The sequence below is a fragment of the Haliaeetus leucocephalus genome, unplaced genomic scaffold (assembly GCF_000737465.1).
Source record: "Haliaeetus leucocephalus isolate CR32 unplaced genomic scaffold, Haliaeetus_leucocephalus-4.0 Scaffold351, whole genome shotgun sequence".
Lineage (NCBI taxonomy): Eukaryota > Metazoa > Chordata > Aves > Accipitriformes > Accipitridae > Haliaeetus > Haliaeetus leucocephalus.
The window spans coordinates 4,991,938-5,018,023 of NW_010972787.1; the positions used below are offsets into that span (position 1 = coordinate 4,991,938).

General features: G+C 42.6%; 1 protein-coding gene across 1 annotated transcript in view; it reads right to left on the reverse strand.

The window, feature by feature from the left end:
* Positions 1-1,183: 1,183 nt before the first annotated feature.
* The window catches only part of FLT3 (fms-related tyrosine kinase 3), a 33,362-nt gene continuing 8,459 nt past the window's right edge, over positions 1,184-26,086 (reverse strand). The window contains exons 6-24 of the mRNA XM_010572805.1: positions 24,961-25,097; positions 24,212-24,351; positions 23,977-24,130; positions 19,276-19,441; positions 15,157-15,263; positions 13,896-14,007; positions 12,157-12,335; positions 10,580-10,692; positions 10,350-10,482; positions 10,156-10,260; positions 8,396-8,506; positions 6,184-6,337; positions 5,685-5,815; positions 5,176-5,300; positions 4,690-4,812; positions 3,936-4,047; positions 3,753-3,852; positions 2,305-2,410; positions 1,184-1,315 (exon numbers count right to left, since the gene is read on the reverse strand). Of these exons, the coding sequence (XP_010571107.1) occupies positions 1,184-1,315; positions 2,305-2,410; positions 3,753-3,852; positions 3,936-4,047; positions 4,690-4,812; positions 5,176-5,300; positions 5,685-5,815; positions 6,184-6,337; positions 8,396-8,506; positions 10,156-10,260; positions 10,350-10,482; positions 10,580-10,692; positions 12,157-12,335; positions 13,896-14,007; positions 15,157-15,263; positions 19,276-19,441; positions 23,977-24,130; positions 24,212-24,351; positions 24,961-25,097 (2,440 nt within the window). The remainder of the gene's footprint in view (positions 1,316-2,304; positions 2,411-3,752; positions 3,853-3,935; positions 4,048-4,689; positions 4,813-5,175; positions 5,301-5,684; positions 5,816-6,183; positions 6,338-8,395; positions 8,507-10,155; positions 10,261-10,349; positions 10,483-10,579; positions 10,693-12,156; positions 12,336-13,895; positions 14,008-15,156; positions 15,264-19,275; positions 19,442-23,976; positions 24,131-24,211; positions 24,352-24,960; positions 25,098-26,086) is intronic.

Below are 26,086 nucleotides of genomic sequence, written 5' to 3' on the forward strand. Positions count from 1 at the left end.
ATGTAAAAGAAAAGAAAACTATTTACCAGTATTTCTCATCTTGATTCACTGTGATATAGACAGATGCGTCCTGTTAATCATTATGAAAGCTGTATTTACAAATCCCCAAACCTCATCATGGAAATAACATGTCTTTTTATCTATATTAAAAACCCATCAAGCCTCTGGTTATTGTCCTGAGAGTCTGGGAGAAAGTTAGAGATGTACTCACATTTAATTGCAGCAGGGTTCATAAACCCAGGCTAACTTCTGGGAACTGGGAGTCATGATATGACACTCCTAAATTGCTACAGAAGATAATTTCTTTTAAATTAAACATTTTTATTTGATATTAAAACACACAAAGCCCAAGGAATGGAATTAGCTATAACTCAGTCAAAGTGAGACTTCCAGTTGGAGTCTGCCATCTGGATTTTCCAGAGCAGAGAGGCAGAAGGTCGTCTTCAAATATCACACCTCCTGTTTGTTTTAGATGCCTATTTTAGGTAGAAAGGAATCACTCCCTGTAGGTGCCTAGCTCTTGTCAGCAGGTGCAGAATGTAGCCTGGATGACTAAAGACAACCCGAGTACCTAAAGCTCAATGAAATGAACTCACCTGAACCGGACACCTGTTGGGAACTTCACAGCAATGGAGGTGTTCAGGATAAGAGAGTTACACACACTCAGATTTATAGTTCCTTTTAAAACAAGGCTGATATTTTAAAATTTGGGCATCTAAAGTTGGCTACTCCAATGGCCTTTTTTTCCAACACTCGCTGACATCTGGAGATGCAGAGGTGAGTAGCACTTCTGGAAATCACACCAGTTCTCTTCAGATGCATCATCCGTGCTTGTAAACATCAACTAAAAACCCATGGATTTTCTTGTGTTTGCTTGCAATGTGGCAAGAACAGTCTGAATTCAATGCACTGATTAGACGCTATTTACATAAAACCAGGAAAATAGATATCCAGTTGTAGAGAGACAGAGAAAAGACCATTGCTTCTGTCTTGCGATAGATGTGTTTGCTGAATTCAAAGAAATGAGTTGTGTCTTCTCCTCAAAGTAACACAAATACGGACTGGCCCATAAGAAGTGTGAATAGAGCAGCAGTTGGTAATATTTTCTTTTCTTAGTGGTCATATGAAACATTTATGCTGCACAGAGTTTATGAAAATACTGAGATAAAATCCAGAACCCAGATTATTTTTCAACCTCAGAGTCTTCATGCTGGAGCACGGTTGGGGATAGCAGAGATTCCTCGTCCCTGCTTACACGTGGTTTAGTTTTGATGCTGAACTTGTGTGTAGAAACATTCTTCGTATTCTGGTAAACCTAGAATTGGGAAGAGGAAATAAAAGATATCTTCTGTTATTACTTACTGTACTTGGAAAACTGCTTTTCTCCCTGTGAAGCAGGCACTTGTAAGGTACAGCTCACCTCCTCTTGAGGGAGAACCACTCTTATATCTGCCCCTTTCCTTCCCACTGACTCCAGAGGGAGCCCAGACAACTGCCTGAGTGAGGTGGATCTAATCCAGCCCAACAGAGCTGGGTTGAGGAAGGTCATTGGACAGCAAAGGAGTAATTTTTCTTCCAGGTACAGTGCTTTGAAGTTGCTCATTAGTTTGCCTCTACGCTTGACAGCTTCTGCCAGGTTAACAGCCTACAGAAAGGCTCAAGCCTGCAAAGGCAAGAGTCGTTCATAGCTCCCCACATCCCAAAAGGTTCGCAAGGACACTGCACTGGGAAATAGTGTGTCTAGCCCAGAGTGGATACCCAGGTAGGAATCGGTAGTTTAGAAAGGAGTTGCTTATCCTCCCCGAGGAAGAGACCACCGTCTGGTAAGGATGGACTATGACTTCCTCAGATCCTGTTTATTATTCTGAGCTTTGAGATTGACATAGGGCCTTCCGTCTGGGAGGACGTGGCAGCACGTACTTCTGGTGGCCCCCCATGAGATCCCTGGCAGGTAGCCCAGGCTCAGCTCCCCTCCAATGACAGCTATCAGCACCACCAAAGCCAACTGCACTGGCTCCTGCGCAAGGGAAGCACATTCCCATAGCACAGGCTGAGAGATTTCAGCCTTCCAGAGTCCCAGTGCAGGCAGCGGGAGGAAAGATATCCTCATCAGGGAGGTCAGGATTCCTTCTGATGGCAGAAAAAAAACATCCCCAAACTCTTACATAGATCCATGGGAAATGTTTCCATAGCACAGTGGTGCACTTGAATAGAAACCAGACTATTTCTCAGCTCATTGTGATCTATGGGGCTACATAAAAAAAAAAAAAAAAATATTTTTTTCTTCTTTCTGTGTTTACTTACTGCTCCTTCTGCCTCAGACAGCTGACAGGCAAGAGAGGAAACCAGCCACGAAAAAGATGGTCTTTTTCTGGAGTCAAGGGCCCAACAAGACTGCATCACACGATAGCTGTAGGACCAAAGAGGTGGTACAGAAAACATGTTAGCTGTTGGACTCTCTGTAAGCAACTTACCTGGAAGTGCAGAATTTGGATGGGAATCACCAGAATGATTTTCTAGAAAGAGGCCAGATGTAGCGTGTTGCATCAGAGGAAAAGATACAGAAAGATAAGGACAAAGGGTGAAATGAAGAACATGGCTTTACCAGAGTCATTAGTAAAATCCTCCTCATAGGACTGGGGCCAGGATTTCACCCTGGCTGGCACGTGCTGGCATGCTAACCTTGTTTTCCAGCTTCCATACAGAAAATGGTTGGAAGACAATTCCTGTCTGTCTCTGGGGCTAAACCTGCACCTTGTGGACTCTATAGTCTTGAGGACACTTTTCACAGTGAGTCTTTTTATGTAATGTGACATCACAAAAACCTTTCTGAAGTTTAAATGCCACCTTAGAGATTTTGCAGTTTCATCAGGGACCAGTGCAGTGCCTATCTGCTAGAGTTCCTTGCAAACTTACCAGGTCAATAGGTTCCCTGACGTTTATAAGCCCCACAGCAACATTTCATGGGTCAATCTGTCAGATTCACCTGCACCTATAATGCCATTACATTCTTTACATGGAGAGGATGAGAACAGTATAGTGTCATAGCAAGGCACTGAGTCCCTAGACCATCTATGAAATATCTGCCAGAAGAGCTCAGACCACCCAAAGTCCTTCCCTTTCCTCCATGCTCCAGGTCTCATAGGTCCCCATCACCTTCTCTTCTCTTGTCCCCTGGGGTCCAGCTCTAGTCAGAGTCCACCCAGGCATAGGCAGAAAATCATGTGCTGAGAGCACAGGAATAGCTCCTGCCAACTCTTCCTTAGCAGGGTATTTCTCTAAGAGGATCCCTAGCCTCCTGGAACTGAATTAAACATGCTAAAGCTCAATTAAAAAAAAAAAAAGAAAGTTTAGCAAAAAAATCACCAAAGACTTAGTTACTATCCAAAATGAATATGGTATAACATAGCTTTTGCAAAAATAATAAAAACAAAAACAAAACAAAAAAAACCCCGAAAAGAAAAAACAAATCTGTGATCTGAGAACAAGAAGTTCCCTGGGAAAGGAAGGCCCAATTAAATAAAGATAATAAATTAGTCCTTTCAAACACACACAACCTTCAGTGTTGATCACTTCTGCTGTAGGACAAAACCTGCAGGATCAAGCAGCCTTTTTTCAGAGCTAGAGGAATATTTCACCTTGTGTGATTTTTTTTGAGCAAAGTACAGTGTACAATAAATAAAAGGTCATACAAACAGTGACCTGGTAAGTATAAATGCCCATGCTGTGCATCACTCAGAAAATATACTTACACATCTTTTGTAGCATAATACGGTGGGTCCATTTTAAATCCACTTTGTATTAATTTGTAGAATTTTGTATCAACTTGAATACCAGGGTAGGGATTTACACCTACAGAAAACATTGGGGAATACATGTTAATTCAGAAGTTGCCAAAACCAGGCAGTGCTCTTTTGTTGCATTACAGAACATACCCAAAGAGAATATTTCCCACAGTAATATTCCATAAGACCAGACATCACTCTTCATTGTGTACGTCCTCTCAAATAAGCTTTCAGGAGCCATCCACTTAACTGGTAAACGAGCCTGTACAGACAGGGGGAAAGGAGGCCAGGTCATGCTGTGACACGGGGTTTCTAGATGTCTCACTAGTTCTCACTGCTTGAGTAGGATCAGTTCATGTGTGCTACCGTGAAAAGCTGGGCCTCCCTCAGCAGCCCCTTTAAATTTCCCTTAAAGAGAGAATTAGGCACTTCTCAGGAACCAATTAATCTCATCCATTTTAGGTGACTATTGAAGGAGGAGATGAGCTCAGCCCTGAAACAGCCCCCTTTCCTCCTCTGACTTCCAGAGTGAGTAGCTCGGATGGAGATGTCCACTCTGAACTTCATCGTACAGCTGGAGGATCGGGTGTACCCCACACATGTGCTACTGTCCCTATGCTATTATTGTCCATAACAGTAAGCAATTCCCAGCATTTTCCATCGACGGATTTCAGTGTGCTTTAGAAAGCACATGGGTACCATCTCATTTACAGTACTAGCTTGATTAGGTTAATTATAAGCTAAGAAACTGAATTTGCCAAGGGTAGGAAAAAGGGAGATTTCTGCACTGCCTCTACAGATATCTATAAAGCTAACAAGGAATTTGAAAATGAAAAGCTTTACTTTCTTGGTTCCTTATCATTCTTACCACAGTATGCAAAATAGAGAGCACTCAGGAACTCACATTGCCCCTGACAATGTAGTCGGAGTTGTTCACTACATCTCTGGCAAGGCCGAAGTCACATATTTTCACCACTTTTCCATGGGTCACTAGTATATTCCGGGCAGCGAGGTCTCTGTGAATGCACTTAGAAGGAAAGGAATGGTTAATGCTCTGCAGCATTCGGTATCAGAAAGACATAATTCCCTGGTCTCACATAGAGCTCTCTGAATTGTTGCCTCTTTCCACTTAAGCAGTTCGGGGAACGAACAAGCTGGACAGTCCCCGGTTGCTCGTGACAAGGGACAGGACCAGAGCAGGCAGAAGCGTGCAGCCGCTTCTTACTGAGGGCCACGTCTAATATTGCAAGACAGACTTTGCCATAAAGCTGGGGAAGGTGGTATAGTTCAAGCCTGCCACTGTGTGGCTCTGTTCCTCAGCCTGCCTTTTATAGACACATGTATTTTTGCCGTCTTTTCTATCTAAACAGTTTGTTACCCTTCACCATACCGATTTGGACCCAAGAAACTCCATTCCTTTGGCGACTTGGTAAGAGAAGCAAAGAAGGTCTTCAAAAGTGAGCACATTAAAATCCTCTTCTTCATCCATCTGTCTGCTTGCATGCTTAATTTTATCTGTGAAAAATAGCCAGGAGTATGAGTTTTCCATGGTCTTCCTCACTCTCTGATTAATTCTACTGACTGTCATAAGGATTTTCACGTGCTCCTACCAAGAACAACAGCACAAAGAGCATCCTTCTTTTGCATCCTTTGCTCAGACACAAAATAAAGGAAAGGGTATTTTAATACTCAAATACTATGTATAGCATGACCAGAAACAGAAGCCTCTGGTCTTAAGTGTTGTTGAATCCTTCTCCAGCAAAACTTCTGCCAGGAGGGAAGAGAGACATATGATAGAAAGGGCACCCCCGTGCCACTGAATCTAGTCTGGTTAGATCAATAATGTAATAAATACTATAATAACAGAATTACTAGAGATAAAAGCCATTAATCTCTTACCTTCCTCAGAATACAGCGCAATCCTATTTGATCCAGGTGTCACATTCATGTTTTGACTTCTTTGTGTGATTTCAAATTCATCCTCTCTGTATAGAGTCGTATTCAGACTGTACTTCAGGTGGGTTCCCCTCCTAGAGTGGATGGCACATTTTCAAAGGTTACACAGTGTATCACATAATCTTCTACACATACACTATTTTGCAGTGAAAAAGCATGATCCGTTATTGCTATTAAAAATCTGGGCACAGACATGAGTCTTCTCAAAAGTGGAAAGAGAAACAAGAGATTGCTTGTCTTTCACAGTCCAGTGAGAAGACTCCATCATAAGGAGAATCAAATCTCAGTTCCTCCCAAGCCATTGCTTATTAAAGTATGTGAAGGCACATCATTGTCAAGAATTCAATAATTTCACCAGTTAACAGCACAGCTGAGAATGCAGCTTAAAAAGAGACAGAGACAGTAGCTTTATAAAGTATTAAACTGTTGCCGAATGCTTTACCTGGAATTTTGCTCCAAATGGATATTGTGGTAAAAGCTGAAGTTGTGCTGTTTAAAAATATCTGTCAGTGTCCAGTGAAACTTTTCTCTCTTGCTCCTTAAGTAGTTTAGAAGGTCACCATAGCAACAGTATTCAAATATCAAGTAGATTGGTCCTGAAATAGTTGGACATGTAAATGCCACCTGCTATCTATAGCGATCTCCCCATTAAAACCCTAATGATGCCTCATCCTCTCCCAGGACTAATCTGTACTAAACATCCCAAGCATCTCCCCTTCCCAGGTGGATAACCTGTACTGATGGGCAGGTAATCTTGACTGACTGTAATGTCCCTTTGGAAAGTCTGTGTAGCTGATTCATCCCTGTGGTGCATCTCCCAAGGCGGACTGCAAATCCCTGTCAAGGCACGAAGATCCTTCCCCATACCAATGGCACTGGGGAGGACAGCACAGGCTATAAAGGTGCAACATATTGTCTAAACCATACGTGGTTCAAGCAGAAGATGACCCCTGCTAATTATCTCAACTGTGTGAATTGGTATCCTTTGACCTATGCCCTTTCATTTATCTGCGCTACCTTCATGCTCTAGAAATACCCTTTTTTTCCTACGAAGGCCACCTGAAACCCAAGCGTGCTTGCTGAGATGACCTATAGGAAGGAAAGACCTTGCAAGGGGATGTGTCTGAGTGGAGCACTGGTCAGGCCACTTTCTCAGGAAAGGAAAACCACCTCCAATTCCCCACCCAGGCAGGCTCAGAGAACAGCCATGACAAGCCAGCGGGAGCAGAACGCATGGCCCAGGAGCTCAGAGCGGTCACACATCACCCCTGCAAAGTCTTACACCGTCATCACCGCTTTTGGCTCAGAAAGACCGACTACGAATTTGTGGACATTTCTGCCAGAAGGGCCCTGTCAAGCAAGGCAGGGCATGCTGGAAAAAGCCTGTAAAGTCTCTCAGAGGATAGATTTGAATGTCCTGAGACCCATGTAAATGCTTCTGAACACGGGGCTTGGATAAGGCTGGAAGCGTTCCTGCCCTACCCTGCCAGACTAAGCAGGTCTTCCCTGCAGCTCTCCTGCCTGCCATCACATCTTGCCGAATTTTCCAGAAGGCAGTGGCAGCGTGTATAGTTTCAAACCAGCTAAAGCCACCACCACCAATCTACTTCTCTGCTTTCCTCTTATGCCTCAAATATCTTTGCACGACAGTATTGCTGTTGATGCAAACTGGGGAAACAAGAGTTAACTGTTCTCTTTGGTCTTTCTGACTTAAAAAATATCTGTGGCAGAAAATCTGTCAAGTCTTTCAGTGGCAGATGTTATAATTCATGATATGGACAAACAGTGGGTAAACCCCTGCCCTTTCCCCAAGGTGATGTGTTCTTTAGCCTCTCTTCATCTGCCCCGGTTTGCTGCTGGACTGGCCAGAGAAGGAGTTTGTGGGACAAGAATATCTGTGTATGTTGCCTCAATGATAACATGAGTTACACAATAACTTTAGTGTATAATTAGTGATAATACCTTGCCACTTTCATCTTAGTCCATCTTTGCTTAGTTCTTCACATCTTCAGTTTATTTTTACATTAAATCCTTTAAAAAGTTCTCTCTCTTTTCATTATTCACTTCTCTCCTCTTTCTTTGGGTGTCCCTCCTGCCCACCCCTGTTCTTTTTCAGTTTCTTTTCATTCCTGTCTAGCTTTTAGTTATTTTCCCCTTTCTTTCTACAACCTCACTGTATGACAAGGCACACAATTTAAGAAAAAAAAAAAATTATGATTTCTTATTTGAACATAATCACGTGGATACAAAAGTACCTTACACCAGATAAGTTTTTCCTTTTCACTTACTAAACTGGCCTGTATCAGTGCCATCACCACTGTAACAGGAAAACCTCTTCTATAGAAAGGCTGTTATATCACTTCATGCAAGTACAATTAGAAAGGACTTATTTCTGTACACATGCGTGGCCTTAACTTTGCTTTCAGTTCATCTTCATCTTATTTTGGGCCAGCACAGAACAGTAAAATTGGTTGGGCAAAGACAGGATTCAGGGGTGAAGAGAGAAACAGCAGCCTGAGGAATAGGTGATTAATTATGGCTTGGATGTTTTTAATACTGCTTTCAAGAGTCAATTTTTGATACTTCTCTTCTGTTCAGGAGTCCTCATTAGTCTGGAAGTTTTTAATTGGTACCTTTCCACAATTGCGAGTTACCTGACACAGTACAAGCTCCTAGGAGGTTCACAATATTTTCATGGCTTCCAATGTGAGTCATCATTTTCAGCTCAGACATTAGAGCATCTTCTTCGGAAGCTTCAGGTTTTTCTGTAAAAGTGATAACACAGATTTGGAAATCTCCAGCAAAGAAATAAAAATGTAAATGGTTGTGATGCTTTGTCACCTGCGAGTCTTCATTTCAAATTCATTGGACTGACAGTACATTTGGGAACATCCTAAAAAATTGTTGTACAGTATAAAAAGATTTGGCCAAAGGTGGAAAGTAAATGTGTGTGTGAGTGTGGATCATTTAAATGCTTGGGAAAGCAGTCATAAAATGTTAATAGTTGTCATTCTTGGGCTGGCAAGGAATGACAGCAGTGTAGTAAGGTGTTCACAAGCACAGAAAAAATGTCATTCAGCCCTGTTGGAGAGAAATGCTATAAGAAAAAAAGTCTTAACAGACATATGGCATGCAACCAGTTGCAAACCAATAGCTAAGAAGGCCACGCTGTGTTTCAGTAATAGCTTTAGCCTTGTTTTTCAGCAAGCATTTGGTCCTCATCATCTCAGTGAACTGGGGATGTGAACCAAAACGATCGAGTTGAATTTCCATAAAGACAACCGCAAAGGAGCAGACCAAGGAAGCATAAAGCTGATGCACATATGCAAATAGGGGATGAAGAGCTGGACGGCAGTGCTGGCAGGAAGGGAATGTGCTGGCAAACAGGTGAGCAGGGTGCTGGTGCTGGTGTGAACCTCATCCCATTACGTACCAACAGGTGGGTGAGGTGGGTGTCGGTCTCTTTTCCCAAGTAACAAGCGATAGGACAAGAGGAAACAGCCTCAGGTTGCGCCAGGGGAGGTTTAGATTGGATATTAGGAAAAATTTCTTCACCGAAAAGGGCTGTCAAGCATTGGAACAGGCTGCCCAGGGAAGTGGTGGAGTCACCATCCCTGGAGGTATTTGAAAGATGTGCAGATGTGGTGCTTAGGGACATGGTTTAGTGGTGGACTTGGCAGTGTTAGGTTAATGGTTGGACTTGATGGTCTTAATGGTCTTTTCCAACCTAAATGATTCTGTAATTCTATGATTCTGTGAACAGAGTTGTGATACTTGGGATGCAGTGAAGCAGCCCTCCTCCTCTGCTTGCTGCCAGGGAGGCTTGCTCCTGGACACTGCTTTTATGAGGGGGTCAAGACAGTTTGGAGAGAGGCCAGAGCAAAGCAGCAAGGAGTATTAGAGGTTTAAGAAGCCTGACTCATAAGGAGGGATGGAAAGAAATTCCTTTGTGTCATCAAGAAGAAAAGACTACAGGTAGATGTGCTGGAAGTTTTGCAAACAAGCTAGCTCAGACACAGAAGGTAAAGGGAGAGCAACAGCTAGACAGCACTACGAGAAAAAGGGATTTTACATCAAAGTCCACAGAGATGCCAATGTGACCAGCAGGCTAATCTGCACTATGAATTTGCATTCATCCTCTTTAGAGCCGAGCAGCTCCATCCTTCCCCACACAACGCAGACCTTCTCTGGTGTGTAGGACAAAATGCAACATGCTGCAGGAAGAAGGCACTTCAGTAATACCTTTCCAAACTGAAACAGGATTTTGAAAGCATTTTGAAAGGATCTTGAAACCAAGTATTTGTGAGGTGTAACTGCTAAAAGTTTGTATATAAAGGGATTTCCAACACTGCTTCTGCTTTGGAGCTGCTAGAATACATCACTGCTTGCGAAAGGCACCCAGAATTTATCGTACCTTTTAGCATTTTGACTGCGACCTGGACTGAATCTCCTGCATTGTTAATTCCATAAGCTGTTGCATTCACCACTCTCCCAAAAGCCCCAGAACCGAGGACCTGTCCTACAAGACACAATATGCCAATATTATTCGCAGCTGGTACAGCACAGGCTACTACTCCAGCATTGGTGTTTGCCTTGCAGGCTGCTTACCAAATTCCAGATTTTCCCTGGGAAATTCCCATTTGAGGTCATATTCGAATTCTCTGAAGTCGATGTAGATGTACTCGTTATCCGATGGGCCTATCATCTGTATCATTTGCAACTGGCTTTCGTATCTGAATTGCTTTGGAAGAAAAAAACAGTGGAATAAATCTTAGAGGAGAAGCAGCAGCCTGGTAAGAACAAAAGAAGAAGGGGCAAGTATTTATGTTTGCTTTTACCTTTTTGTATTTATGAAAAATGAATACAAACAAAAAAGCGATCAATAGGAGGAAAAATCCAACAGAGACATAGAATGCAGCATTGTCCGGGGGGGAAGAAACAGCTCCTGCAACTTTAAGAGATACATATTACTACCCACTGAATGAGAGCTTGTGTATACAGCTAAAGGTGCAAGGAGAACTCGTGGTGGCTTGGTCAGTTCTGCCAGTTTGCAGTCCTCTCATGCCTGAGCCTCTTCTGCACCGGGAATGAGATGGAGCCACATGCAAAGCAAGGAACTGGGCAGGAGGTGTTATGTGCAGGGCAGTTCTGACATCTGTTTTAATTAAAAAAAAAATGCTACACCAATTAATAAATCTAAGTGAACAGAGGTGTTGGTGTGATCCATGGATTGGACTTTGTGAGCATAAACAGGAATAACCAATTCCTCTTCTCATCGCATCTCCCTCCTCTCTCCCTGCGCCTTCCCCCAAGCAATGTACGTTAGGTACCGAAGCACCAGTTCGCAGCGGGTGGGCTGTACACAACCTGCTGGGAGCATGGCTCTGCCGCTCAGCCAGGACCAATCTTAACAAGCCAAGACCATACTAGAAGGCACCAGTGGGTAGGTGAAAATTACATGAGACCTACCCTCATATTCTGGTAGCTTCTAAGAGCATAAGTATTATGCTTACTTTCTATTGTAATTTCAACGTGAATGCTCAAACTCTATCAGTAGTCACAGCTTCTGCCAGCTGTAGTCAAAAGCACCAAACAGCTTGTTTATCCATGACAAAGGAAATCTCTGTACTGCAGATATCTGGGTGCTTCAAAACACTTCCCAGATGCCACAGCATGTTCCCTGTACCTGAAATATTTTGCCCTGTGGAATGTATATGGTGTTACAAGTATAAAGTGCACGGGCAAACAATCATATTGACTTTCTTGTTCAACAAGGAAAGAATCTCTCATGCCCTTGACAAGAAGAGAGACTGCACAGCAGTTCCCAAACCAGGGCTTAGCCTTCTGCCACCTGCCTACAGCAGTTGAAGAAGGTCTCTCCCCCGGTACTCACTCCTGTTTCCCAGACAGGGACTGACTCTTGAGTGGGTCTGGTAGTTCAGTCACTCTCTTGCTTGGGCGTGCAATAACCTCCCTGGGGTGAGGAGAGGTCCCACGGGCATTTCTGGCAGCACCACAGTGACCTCCAGGAGAGGAACAACAGCCAACATCTGCCAGCAGCTACCAAAGTGGCTTCAGCTCTTCCCAAAGCTGATGCCTCCAGGTTTTGGGTAGGAATTACTAAGATGAAATAAAAAAAGCAGACCCCAGCATTGCCATGGCTCCATCCTGCACTTCCTATTTGTGTAAAATTTCTGCTCATTTTAATGAGGGTGGCCCCTGCTTTGGGACCAGAGAAAAGAGACACGTGTCTCCCACTCACCCACTGTTTCCCACACTGTAGACACACAGCGCTTGTGTTTTACCTGCAGTGCCATTGCACAGTCAGCCATTTAGCCAGATAAAAAAATACCGTACGTTGTACCACGCCAGCTTTAATTGAGAAAACCTGTGCTAAAACACTGGCTTATGGTACCTGACAGGTTAATGAAACTCCTTTCACAGGCTGAACCGGCAGAATTGTTTGCACAGCACTCCACGGAGAAGTTTGTTGCTGTCTCCTTTACATGTAAAGTACTGCTTGAAATCCACAACCCCAGGGATCTCCTCTCTGGCAAGAAGTTGTGAATCCCCTCAGTGATTTCTTCTGTACAGCTGAAAAAGAAAGCAGACCAGTTTTGATTTTTGGCTCACGGTGGCATTTTCCAGGGGAGAAGATGGGATGCTTCGAAACACGTCTTACGTCTGTGTTGGAAGGGAGGCGAGGAGGGAGGGATAGAGGGTTTGGGTTTTATTTGTCACTGTTAGAGTGAGGCTTCAGAGCAGTCGCCAGTCTTATTTTTTTGTGATGGACATGGCAGGGTCAGCAGGGGGTGAACTGGGCTCCCCACCTCCTACACTGGGCTTACTCCCACGCTCCAGCACTGCCTTGGCAGGGCACCCGCAACCCCAACCTCCAGGAGCTCCACCAATTTCACAGCAGACACGACCCCCGCCACCACGTCTATTCCCACTGGTTTCAGCTTTACCTCAAACACTCAAACCGCTGAGCAGTTCCAAATGAGCCGCTACTAAAACAATAACTCCAAAATGAACCCACAGTAAAAGTTCTAACTCCTTTCCCTGAAGGTATGTGCTTTCAACCATGAAGTTTCTGTCACTCAAGATGGAGAGCATCCACCCTGTATTAATGACTTACTTAAGACCTGATATGTAGAAAGAGGGAATGTTATACTCGAGGGAAAGAAAGCCAACACAGAGATAATTTCACTTTCAGTTTTTCTATCATTCATCAGCTTACTGCCTAATTTACTGTCCACATAAATAAATGAGAAAGTAAGTAAATAAATAAAATTTATTCAGCTCTACACATAGTACTAGCTTCTACATGTGGAAGTTCCCAAGAAAAGAAATGTCACAGCATTTTCTTTCCAGAAAGCTATTTTAAGGAGTATTTTAAACTCACTGTTTTCTTTCCTCTTCCATTTCTGCACAGATTGATGTTAGGAAGCCTTTTGAGAGGTATGGATGAGAAAATGGTCTAGATATTTTTTTATATCTAGTTAAAATACTTAGAGCTTTATCCACAATCTTCCAAAAGATAATTTGAACCAGTACTCTTCTGCACCATGGGATTATTAGTTCTTTGGCATATCTAAAATAAAAGATGCTTAGTTCATAAAACAGCTCAAAGCTGTTTCAGCATCTCTTGAAATTTTAGGGCCTGACTCATTGCCCTAAATAAATAGAGGAAATGGAAACACTCTCACTAACTTTACTGGAAACACTCTCACTGATTTTACTGGCTTTGGTAACATGTCACTGTAAGAGCTGTATTAACCAAAGCTTAACCAATTAATCAAGCCCCCATTAACCAATTCATTCCCTGAATGCCCTCTAAGTTTGACAGGCCAAGAGAAAAACTTAGATTAGACTTTGCAACTACCTAATTGTTGATATAAACCCAGTGGGGTTTATTTCAGTGTAAAGAGCCTGAGATACAGATCTTTATAGACTTCATTTAATGCCAACAAAAAAATTGAAAACTTCCCCTAGTTTTGGTGATCTGGTTCCCCTGGGGTGGGCCCACATCCCCTTGTACAAATGGTCGAGGGTGCATTTTACACTTAGTTTCTTACAGGCCAGTCTTCATTTAACCAAGGATAGCTCAGATATGGTCTTTGCAATGAATCAAAAAGAGGGAAAATGATTTACGTAGATGAGTTCAGTTTGGGACAGTTCCTCCAAACCCAGGATGAGGCAGGGTAACTGTCAGCGAAGCAGGAGATCTGCTTGAACAACAACTGCATCGTTATTTCAGGCTTTCCTGCAGCAAGATAACATAAGACAAATTTCTGTCAGCACTTCAGTGACCAAATCCTTTACATTTACGTGGCAATGCTACGTTTGCCAAGACCAAGATCTGATTCTGTGTCTTCAAAATAACCCACCCGCATGTCCCTGTGAGATCTGCGTGCAGCCCTCGGTCCTCCTTCCTCCAGCCCCGCACCTCAGTTCTGCGGGATGGCAGCAAGGGCAAGGCGAGGGGAGCAGCCACTTCTCTGTACAGGCACAGCCAGACCAAAACAGTGGCAGAGCCAAAATTAGAAGTCTCGACTTCTGCTTTTCTGAAGCAAGAAGCAAGCGTTCGGCCCTAGGACTCCCCTGCACCCCAGTTCCAGGTGTCCGGCTTGTACAAAATGGGCGCAGAGGCTCCCTGTATAAATAATGTATAATAAATAATGCTCCCTGACCTAGAGCAAGGCTGAGATGCTGCAGTCACGTGGCAGAACTGAGATAACTGAGAGCATCAGTAAAGATTGTGCGTGGGTGTGAATCACATGAGGCACTGCAGCCTTAACATACGTATTATACACCAAAGGGTCTCCAGAATAACTGCATTAACTCACAAATGCCATTAGGAAAAAAAATAATGACATAAACACACCATAGAAAGCTAACACCTAATGAGGATAAGTCTTTCCTCTCGCTGTGTATCTTATGTGGTCTCTACAGCACTCACATATATTCCAGCTCTGTAAAGTTAGAATGGAGTCACTATATTTTACAGAGCTCCTACGCTTTGTGGTTTTCTTAAGAAGTATTAGTTTTCTCAGTACATGACTAATTCCTCATATTCTGTCCTCTCTGTTTATGGCAGGCTAAAGGGAAGAGAAAAAAATTAATAACTTCCTCCTCCTTCCTCTGTTCTCCATCCCTGACCAACACAAGAAATATGACCCACAAGCAGCCGGCATCCTTCTCTGACCCAGTGCCTGGATTTCAGTAGTGGAGTGCAGTGTGAAGAGAATCATGTTTTTGCCTTGTGCTCCTCCATTTTTAACAATAAATAAATAAATTTAACAATAAATGAAATGGGGAGTACCAAGGGAAAAGCAACATATTAGCTCCATTTATATCAGTGGCAAAATCCCAGACTTTGCCAAATATTCACAGGGATTATTCTCTCACTTACTTCTCACGTACAGAGTGAATTTTTTTGTCACGACCGTATCATCATTTTCAGCATAAAATACATATATCCCAGACTGGTGCTGATGGTTGCAGAACTTTGATGAAATGCTGTGGAGCAAAGAAAAGGAGGGAAAAGGGCAAAAGACTGATGTGAAAAAGATTTTAAATGTAGTCAGGACTCATATATATTAGAAACAATTCAACATCTTCTAACGAGGAACCCAGACAAAATTATTTTTGCTTAGAGAATATAAACCTGTCTGGTTTTGCTTAGAGAATATAAACCAGAATGTAACTGTCTTGATGAGAGTATTTGGTTTTTTTCTGCAGTATTGATTTTATTCTGCAATTTTCCTCACAGTTCATGGAGTGCATCTGGTCTGTCAGGTTGTGATTTTGTTACCAGTCCATCAGAAGACAAGGTATATAACACACCCTGGCACAGGTGCTAAGACCAGCAAAGGATCAAAGTCTCTACTCTCCAAAGGATTTTGATGGGAGTTTCTAGGTGATATGATAAACAGTATTAGGAAATAACAATGACAGGTAGGGTCATATGAGATAAACCTCTCCAAATGGAAAGATCTGATGGAAACTCAGAAATAAGATCATCATCATAAGTCCATTGTCAATGAGACAAAGCACCAACCGTCAAGATATTTCTGCAGGAGGAAGGCCAGCCTTCTACTAACCCCTATGGCGATGGCAGCAAACCAAGACCCAAACCATGCCGGAGATGGTTTGTGACAATGGAAATGGAGAGGGATGGCTCTAACAAGTCCCTGGGCAGAAGCTAATAACGGAGGAATGCAGAGACTTAAAGATTCATGCACATCTGACCCGTTGAGTCACTGGTTTATGAGACATGGGATGAGGCACGAAGGGAATATATCATCTTACAGAGATGGCATCCTATTTCTGTCCTTTTGACTAGGTTATTGCTGTCAGGACGATTGTCAGGTTTAAATGGTAGCTATTGCAGTTCATCAACATTAGAAGAGCACTTAAGAAAGTCTCTTCTTAGGTTTGGTTGCTGGCATTTTGGGGGCAGATGTTTTGGCTGATTGCTCAAGAATCACCGGGTAGGAGTCTCTCAACTCAGTTTTAGTGGTAAAGGCAAGCAGGTGTATCAGGGAGTTTGAAGCACAGGGAAAAAAAGACAGCCCATACCAGCAATTTGCAAAGTAAGAGAATGCAGTAATGAGCTCGAAATCCAGAGAACTAAACCCAGGATATTTCTCATTAAGCAAGATACAACTAAGTATCACCTCACAATTCTAAAGCAGGAGAACTCACATGGAAGCCACTGGCAATTTTGCCTTCTGACTAAAGCAACACCTCCATACGGTTATTGACTTTTGAATGTCTTCACCTGAAATGGCCTTAAAGATGTTCCTGAACTCAGGGACCTTTTAAAATCAGACCCCTTTTAAGTTGCCTCAAAATGGATACTGAAGGCAGAAGAAACTACAAATCATTCATTGCTTTCGAAATCCTAGGTCTGAAGGATTAAATCCTAATGAAATAATGAGAAAATAATTTTAAAAGCATGTCTTTGATACCTGAAAATATAAGGGGATGTGAGATAAGTATTATAAATTTAACAGAGGTCATTCTGTGTATGAAAACTCATTTGCTCTTAGGAGGGAAGTGAAAATCCGCAGCGTGCTAAAACAGAGAGGCAACAAAAGCAAATAGAAAATGGAAATTCTGAAGGAATGTCTGTAAACGTGTAAGGGTTTAGGAGGAGACAGGGGAGATGAATCCCTGGGACTTGAAATTAAAAGCTAAAGCAGCAGACAGAGATAATTAATAAAATTTAATATGATCTATAATCAGGAGGAACAATTTGATAAGGAAATGGCAGAAATCAAAAAAAGAAAAAAATAGGAAATGAAAAAGGATATGAAAGGAATAAAGTAGAAGTGTTGAGAGATGCGTTTACACAGAAGTCAACTAAAATACGCAAAGTTAGACTCACAATACATTAAGATGTGTGATGACCTTTTTTGTTTTGTTTCAAGAAACTTTCTGCTTTAAAATCACATTGAAATCTGCAGTGCTACAGCTTGCAGGCAGAATCTCCTGACCTCCCTACCCCTTGCTGCTTCTGGTCACTTCAAACGGAATGAAATATCTACCTCTACTCTTTTTCCTCAGGTGGGATGTGTCTACCCAATGCTAGTATTCAACCAAAACTGGGTAGCTGTGAGGGATGTCTGTACAGAAGAATGTAGTTGTCAGATGAAATAATCGTCAAATTCGTATATTCTTCCCTCAATTATATTTCTCCATAAAATAAATAGGTTGATAAATAAATGCAAAGTATAACTACCTAAAATGAACATTAAAAAAAAAAAAAAGATTTATTTAATCAACAGCGCAATCAGACAGATGGCCAAGTTATCTGTTTGAAGCAGCCTCCAGGCCGAGCTCCAGCGATGCTCGGGGCGGTGAGGTGGCTGTGGCCAGTGGCCGGTGGCCAGTGGCCAGTGCAGGGCTGGCGATGGGCTGAGCCAGCCCAGGACGTGCTGCTCCAGGGAGAGCGGCCGGACTTTCCCCTGCCCGGCAGATGGGGATCGGCGCTCAGCAACCGCCGCTGCTGTGCTGCAAAGGCTATCTGAAGTGACTCATAAATCCCAGGCTGCCAGCAACCTTAGCGATTAATGAGGGTTGCCTAAGCTATTTCAAGAGTTCTCAAAATTGTTATTGTTGGCCCAGTCCCTGGCACCTTCTTCTTATCTGGATTGAATTTACACCAGCTGTCAATCATCCAAGCAAAACTGACTCCTGCTCTTAGAAGCAGTGAGAAGAGGTCCATACCAGCTGCAAAGCAAATTAATTCGGCATTATCAGCTGGAGGGAGGTGCCTACTGGACAAGGATGAGCAAGCGCTCGTGGCCATCCTCTGAGACATCATTTCCAAAATCAGTCTTGACCACAAAGAACAGATCTGCCTAGCCCATGTCAGGCATTGCAGATTAGTCACTAACACCCACCCAACGCTATCAAAGTTTGCTGACAGCCCTCACTTTATCAGCAGGGACAGAGTTCCTGTGGCCATTGCCAGGAGATGACAATTTACTAATCAGAACTGAGCTGTCTCTGAACCTCATGAAGGTCTGACCCCCATACACCATCTGATGCAGATGAAAAGGCTGGTCTGTTGCAAAGATGACTCGACAAGCTAGCAGATAAAATTGAGTGTACCAAAATACTACAGAAAGAAATGATAAAAAGTGTAATCAAGGCTGTGACACAGTTTTATGCAGATGCTGAGAGAGGTTTTAAGAATATGAGAAGAAATCAGTGCAGCCATATTAACTCCTGCCTAGGTCCTGCTTGGGTTTAAAGCTAAAACTTTAAAAGAGCAGCTTGCCTTTATTTTCATTTAGGTTAATAAGAGCTGTTACCTTGAAAGCTATGGGACTACTCTGAAAGAAACTCTGAAGGAAATTAGATAATGTTATCAAGAAATTAGAAAGCCTAGGGAATGGAGAAAACATTAGCCTTAAACAGGATTCATGCCAGAACTTCATTGTAGGAAATAACAGAAAAGGTAGATAACTAACAGGTTTATTCAAAACATGTTTTGCAGCAGTGGAAGAATACATGACCTGGGTAATGAGCAGAACGGTATGTTTCTGCAGCACAGGCACAGCTGAACAGATCTAACAGTGGCCTGGGAAACTACAGGGCCCTGGACTTGATTTGAGCAGTTTGAAAGACACTGGGAACATCATCAAGAACAGGATGACAAAAGGGGAACATGTAGAACTTGTGATCCAGTATGAAAGCTGCAAGAGATCTGTAACTGAGAAATTGTATTAGAGAGAAGGGGAATGGCAAAATGCATATTAACTAGAGGGTTGCTAGATGCATAACTTACCAAAGGGTTCAGTATAACATGGAGAATAAAGTGATCCTAGAAGTTAGCTACATGAACTGCTGTTGAAAGCCAAAATAATGTTGGAGGGCCTTTTGTTAACACAGCTTTATCGCATGGCCCATCCACATTTTAAAAACACAAAGAGAGTACAAAACATGGACAGAAAGCAGTTTAAATGAGATATAAAGAAGAAAAATTATTATATCAAATTATTCCAAAATATTCAAGTACCTGCGTCCATCCACACTGTAACTTTGTTTACATGGAAACATTTTTTGGGAAGATAGCCACATGCATCTAACTGGTGGATATGCTGTAAAGTTAACTTCAAAGCAAAACTCTTCCTCACCAATTTCAAAATCGTCTTTAGAGTTGGTTATATTTATAAATCCTTTTTCTGGAAAAAAAAAAAAATTTACAAAGGCTGGACTGCTTATTGAAGGAATTTTGACATCTGTATGTTTTTCACTTTGGTTATCACAAGAAAAAAAAGCACCATGTTACATCACAAAAAGCATCCTGTTAATCAAAATAAGATAATGCTTCAAAACAGTATCGAAATGATGTCACTGTGTTCAGCTGCAGACAAATGATCTGAACCTGCTGAAGTTGCATATTCGGTCAGACCAGAGCCCTTCCAAAATGGTCCAACATTTCTCCCCAGTCTGCCCTATAGAGCCACAGGGCTAACACCACCATTATTTATTTGGTTTGGTTTAGGTGTGTGTTCCAGGTGTTAACAGCTGCATCTCCTGGCTTTCCTCTAACAGGGAACAAAACCAGGTGGCACCACCAGCATCATCAGATGTTGATAGTAGTTGGTTCTCCTTCCCTGAAATGAGCTGAAGATTTTGCAAATTAGTCTTGTAGCTGCTCCTTTATTTCTCCATCTAAATTAGACATATTTAATGCAAGACGACAGCAACATGAAAAAGTGTTTTGAAGATGTGCATGAACCATGAGCTGCTGGTACTTGCCCTGCTAGGGTGGGATGAGTTTCACCTAATGGAGCTGTCAGAAGTTCAGCGACCCACCTAAGCTACTTGTTTGGACCTCTGATAAACTCAGTAGAATGAGACAGGCATGTCCAGATGTATCCCATCCTAAAATCGAAGATAACAAAGATGTACTGAACTGCTTCTGGAAATATTTGTCTCTTGACACTGACTGCTGAAGGAACCAAAGTCATTGCTGGGGCTAGATGTCTCATGACATGAAACGAATCCCACCCAAAGAGACTGAACGGCAGACACTAGTGGGAGGAGGCTGCCCTAGAGGCATCAGTGGGGCTAGGATCAGCTCTGTAAAAATCACAGAATCATATACATTGGAAGAGATCTCTGGAGATGTCTAGTCCAGCTCCTGCTCCGAGCAGGTCCAACTAGATGAGGTTGCCCAGAGCCACGTCCAGCTGAGTTTGGGGTATCTCCGAGGAAGCAGACTCTACAACCTCTGGGAAACTTGTGCCAGTGTTTAATTAGCCACACGGTGAAAAACTGCCCTGTGGAAATATTGCTGGACTAGGTTTTTCCTTTTGAGTGTTTTTCTTCTGGTTATAACCCTATATTCTGCTTGGCATGTTTTATCTCTGCCTAGCTTACTGGTTTAAAAAATGCTATCTGGAAACTCCCATATAAACCACAAAAATGTCAGTATTTTTTTTTTTAAAAGCAATTCCTTTCATGACTGTTCTCCTACTTTCTGATATTAAAGGCTTATTGGTTTTAAAAATTGGACCTTCATCATTTGAATGATCTTTTGGACCTCATCCTTCCAGGCAGAATGTCATCTCCGTGTGTACTGTTAACAACACAACCAGCCAAGAGTAAAGACTTTCTCCAGAGTGTGCACAAGGACCTTGGAGCAGGGTATGCCATTTCTCTGGAAAACAACTCAGAAAAAGTAGTTTCTCTCTTGAAGGAGAAAGAAAATAGCACATTATTGCTTGGCTTATCATTTTTTTTGGCAGGTTTAAGTGTATTTCTGCCAGAGAAACAGTGAACTTGATTATTCAGCAATGACAGAGACATGACATGAAATTATTGAGACTGGAATCAAAGCTTTCAAGTCTCTGTATTTATTGTATTTGTTTATTTGTTGCTTTAAACCTAACATGCTGCAAAATAGCTTGCATATTCCTGAATCAAGATTGCGTAGTGCTAAAAATTCTTTAGTCAACACTGGTAGAAATCGAGCATAAGAAGTGCAGAAACAAAAAGCCTTGCAGCTGCAGTTGTTGGCATTATGTCTGTTGTGCTTTAAAGTGGCCTAACCACCCTGCCTGACCTGACCAGCTACACAAGATGGGATAAGTTGGTTGAAGCATCAATTAGCAAAGAGCAAACCAGAGCTGTCTGGCTGCAAGGCGTTACTAGAGACCAGAAGACCACCCATCAACGTAGTTATGCTAGCCAGGCTCTCCAGGCAATGCAGTATGTGCCAAACAAATCAGTTTTCTCTTGGTTAAGTTACATCATGACCATTCCCAGTGTAGCTATAGCTGCTGACTCACGCACAGCGATGGTTTAAGGGTAGGACACTGATCCTTTCAGAAACTGCAACCCTATGACATGGACAACTGAGTGAAATCTGAATCACTGCTGAAACTGAACCTGGGATGCTAACACAAATTCACACCAACAATGGTTGTCATTAATACATCGGGCTAAAGGCTGGGGTGGGTCAGAAGCACAGGATGTCCCTGTATAACCTCGGAGAGAGAAGCACAGCTGTTAGCTAGGTATGACAACATCCTCCCACTTTAATCCACCATGTAAGTAACCAAACAGATTTTTCATCAGCAAAGCCAATGAGCCCTCAGAAGTTTTGTTGGCATAAGGGGTATTAAGGACAATCATTGTGGCTTGGCGTATCTCAGTCAAAAAATACCCCACTCAGAAATACAGCCTTCCAGGGGCAGTGACTCAAATATCCCGTTACTGTGACACATACACACACCTGATAGTTTATGGATCCAAGAAGCCACTACTTCTGAACTGGGCACCAGTGCTGAGAAAGAACAGGATCTTGCCCTACCTCTACGCTACCCCCTCACCCCTACCTTCCTGTTTACTACGAAGATGTCTGTAGAAAAAATGCCCAGGTATCATACTCAGTTATTGTAAATGATGAGAGAACTTCCTGCTCAGTGGTAGGCAGAAGCTGAAAAGAGGATATTGCACTGGGAGAGTAATTTCTGAAGAGACTGGGGTAAGTATTCTCACTTCCTACCATTCCTAGCCTAGGTGTTGTAAACTCTGAGAACAGCTACATCTAAGGTCAAATGCGTGGTGAGTGCTTCAGAGCGCCTTGTTCTCAGGGCTACAGACTCCAACTCCAGGCACACCAGTCAGAAAACTACTCCCAGTGCCTACTCCAGCAGCACCGTCCTAACTACAGCTTTCCTTTTTATGCCTTATTTCCAGACTTATGCCTATGGTATCTTATTTCCACCTGAGAAACAAGGTTTGCAGTTGGGGCTGTTTTGGTCTAACTTCAACACCGCTGGCTTTTAAATCAACATGTTGCTTAAGTAGAGTGATGTTTGCTTTGGTATGCTTTTGATTTTTGAAATTTTCAGGCCTTGTGTAGCTTGGTGTTAGGAGGATGGTTCCCTTCAGTGCCTGGAAAGCAGGAGACAGGCAGAACAACCAATAACGCTGGAGTAGTTGTCTCTCTAGTTTCAGGTTTTCCTTCAGATCCATCACAGCTGCAGCAGCACTTCTGTATGGCAGCACTCGCTATTCATCATCTCTCCGGGCTTACATTCTCCATTAACACAAAAGTTTTGATTTCTTTTCTGCTATCAGTATTGGAGCTAAAATTCTTCCCCAGATTTACTTTCCCATAAAAAAATTGGCAAACTCAAATGGCCACTTGCCAGTCACTCCCTTGCCATAAGCGGAAAGGGTCATTTCTTGTTTGTTCTGGGTTTTGAGCGGGAGAGCCCACCATCAAGAACTTGCAACTGCTCGATTCCTTCCTGTCGGATCCAGGTCAGGTCTGGTACGGATTTTGTATCTGCTTTTTTTCCGTATCAGAGCAATGAGCACCTGAAGGGACCATACGAAAGAGCAGAGCAGAGGCCACGAGAGCCTCTGCCTTACCTCCCCACCTCCGAAGGCGCAGCAAAGGTGGGTTGGAGGTGCCGTACGTGAGCGAGCGAAAGGGAGATGCAGTGGGAGCGAGTGGTAAGGTGGAGACTGAGGCCACGGCTACAGCTTTTCAAAGCCCATACTGGACTCACAGCAGGACATTTCTGTCTCACATTAGTTGAAACCAGTCACTGGTCCTTCCAGACTCTGGCCAAACTAAGACATGGAGCGTTAACAGCTGAACATGCAGGGCAGGTCCTGCATTTCATATTCTTGGCCAGGTCCAGAAACAGTGTTTTCTGCAGTGCTTTACCTCTAGCTGTTTGTACGTGCTCTGCAGCTGCCAACACCTGAGTTGGTGGCAGAGAAAGGCTAAACAACTACACTGCCCAGAAAGCCCAAGGCATAGTCCCTGGGGACCCTATAGCTTTGTGTCCCCACGAAAAGCCACCATGGCCTTGCGTCATGCCGGCTGAGAGTCACCTACAATAACGTGAGATGAATCCCAGCCTGTGTTTCTAGACGTACCATTGAAACAATCATGTAGACTAGATCTCTAAACAGCTCCATCTCATTTCACTTCTAAAAGCTCTGTCTTTTTTGGGGAATTATTTGAAAAGCAATATAAAGAAAAGGTTGATTATCTTCAGGTCCAGAATGACTTGATTCAGATTAATCTCTTGGCTCTCCTGGACTGCCAGTAAGTGTAAATAGACTTTCTCCTTAGAAAAGGAACTGTAAACATTGGCTGCATACCTGCAAGCAAAGAACTGCCACATGGAAAACAAAGCAAAACAACCAACCGAGGGACAAAATTAACAGCGGGGGTTGGAATTACCTAAAACTGTAACCAAAGCAGTTTGATTCAGATGAACGGTAGAAGAACAGGTGTAATGTCCACTATCACTTCTTCCTGCCGCTGAAGCAAATGCATACTGGATCCGAACTGCTGAGTGATCTGTTTGATATTCTAATCCTTCAAACTGGCGATCCTAGTTTTCAACAGAGATTCCCATTTAATCAGTTGATAGTGCCCAATATTACCCATTTTAAAACAGGCCCTGTCTTCTTACCTGCTCAACTTCTTTGTTTTCAAAAGTTAATTTTATTCCAAATTTATAATTATGGTGAACAGCTCTGCATCTGATCAGCAGTGGTTCCCCGACTTTAAGAAGTAATTCAGGTAAAGGTGCTGCTTGTCTTTCATTTAAATCTACAAAATCAAAACATAGTCACTGAAACAACTGTCGCATTGCCTGGAAAAATGCTCAGTTAGATGAACATTTTTTCTACTAATGCTGTATAGACATGCGTTATTACACTGTAATGATAATTAGAATTTGGGAAAACTACTTATTAATCATGAAATTGATAAATTTGATGGATTTAGATGTCTCAGACCAAATTTTGTCATAATTTACAGGATATCTATAGGGCACAGTTCAGCACAGAGCTTAGCTCAGGTCAGGTTTATTTAAAAAAACAGACGAACTTGAAATTCTCTATTAATTTATAATTATTTATAAATGTATATATTTGAGAACACTTTGAAGAGCATTTCCATGCAACACAGTCCTAAAAGCATGAAGAAAAAGTTAAAAGGTGTTTAGCAAATGTAGAAGGGCAGGACATTTTTTACAGACACCACAAATAGCTATTAGAATTAGGTTTTAAACACGCAACAGAGCAACCATATTCACTGTTAGATTTGTTCCACTAATTACAAACAAGTAGCTTAGCCCAGAAAGCGTACTCAGATGAGTAGTGCAACTACAGCGGCAGGATCCAGCTCGCGTGGAAGTAAACCTTAGAGGGAAGTTACCTATTGTAAAGAGGCTGGCGCATTCTCTGCCCAGGTCATTAACTGCACAGCACCATATATAAGTTTGAAATAATTCATGTTGTACCTTCTGTATGCCATCTATTTCCCCTGTTTCTTCATGCATTTTATCAGGGCAACTGCAATTACAAGCACAATTACTCATCGACTCATTTGGTTTTAACCTCAAGCAAATAAATCTGATAAATCTGCAAGCCATGAGAATATACAAACAATAGTGGGAAAACTGGATCTTACATAGCTGAATAAAAAGGAACTAGGAAAGGTGAAGATAAGAAAATAAAAATGTCACAGCCTAGGCAGGAATATAAGCTGAAATGACCTGAATGCTCAAACTGGCTCATAGGCAGGTAAAACTGTGACTACAGTCTGGACAAGAGTGAAATCCTAGAGGCCGAGCTTTCACACCACATCTCTGAACTGCTGGTGGTGGGAGCTGGTGCAAATCCAGCAGCTGTTGTAAGACCCAGATCCCAAACCGCCATGCTGCAGAGAAAGGCATTATTCCTGTTGTTAATAGAATCAACTTTATATATTAATAGAATGGAAAGAAATCATTTAGCTCAGAAAATGACGACCCTTTGTAACATCTTCCCAGCTCTAATGCTTCAGGTGAAGTCCCCGGTGACTGGAAAAAGGGAAACATTGCACCCCTTTTAAAAAAAGGTAGAAAGGAGGACCCTGGGAACTACTGACATTTTAGCCTCACCTCTGTGCCTGGGAAGATCATGGAAGAGATCCTCCTAGAAGCTATGCTAAGGCACATGGAGGACAGGGAGGTGATTTGAGACAGCCAGCATGGCCTCACCAAGGGCAAGTCCTGCCTGACCAACCTAGTCGTATTCTATGATGGAGGGACTACATCAGTGGACAAGGGAAGAGCTACGGATGCCATCTATCTGGACTTCTGTAAGGCCTTTGACACAGTCCCCCACAACATCCTTCTCTCTAAATTGGAGAGATATGGATTTGATGGGTGGACTGTTTGGTGGATGAGAAATTGGTTGGATGGTCACATCCAGAGGGTAGTGGTCAACAGCTCGATGTCCAAATGGAGATCAGTGACAAGTGGTGTCCCTCAGGGGTCCATACTGGGACCAGTGCTGTT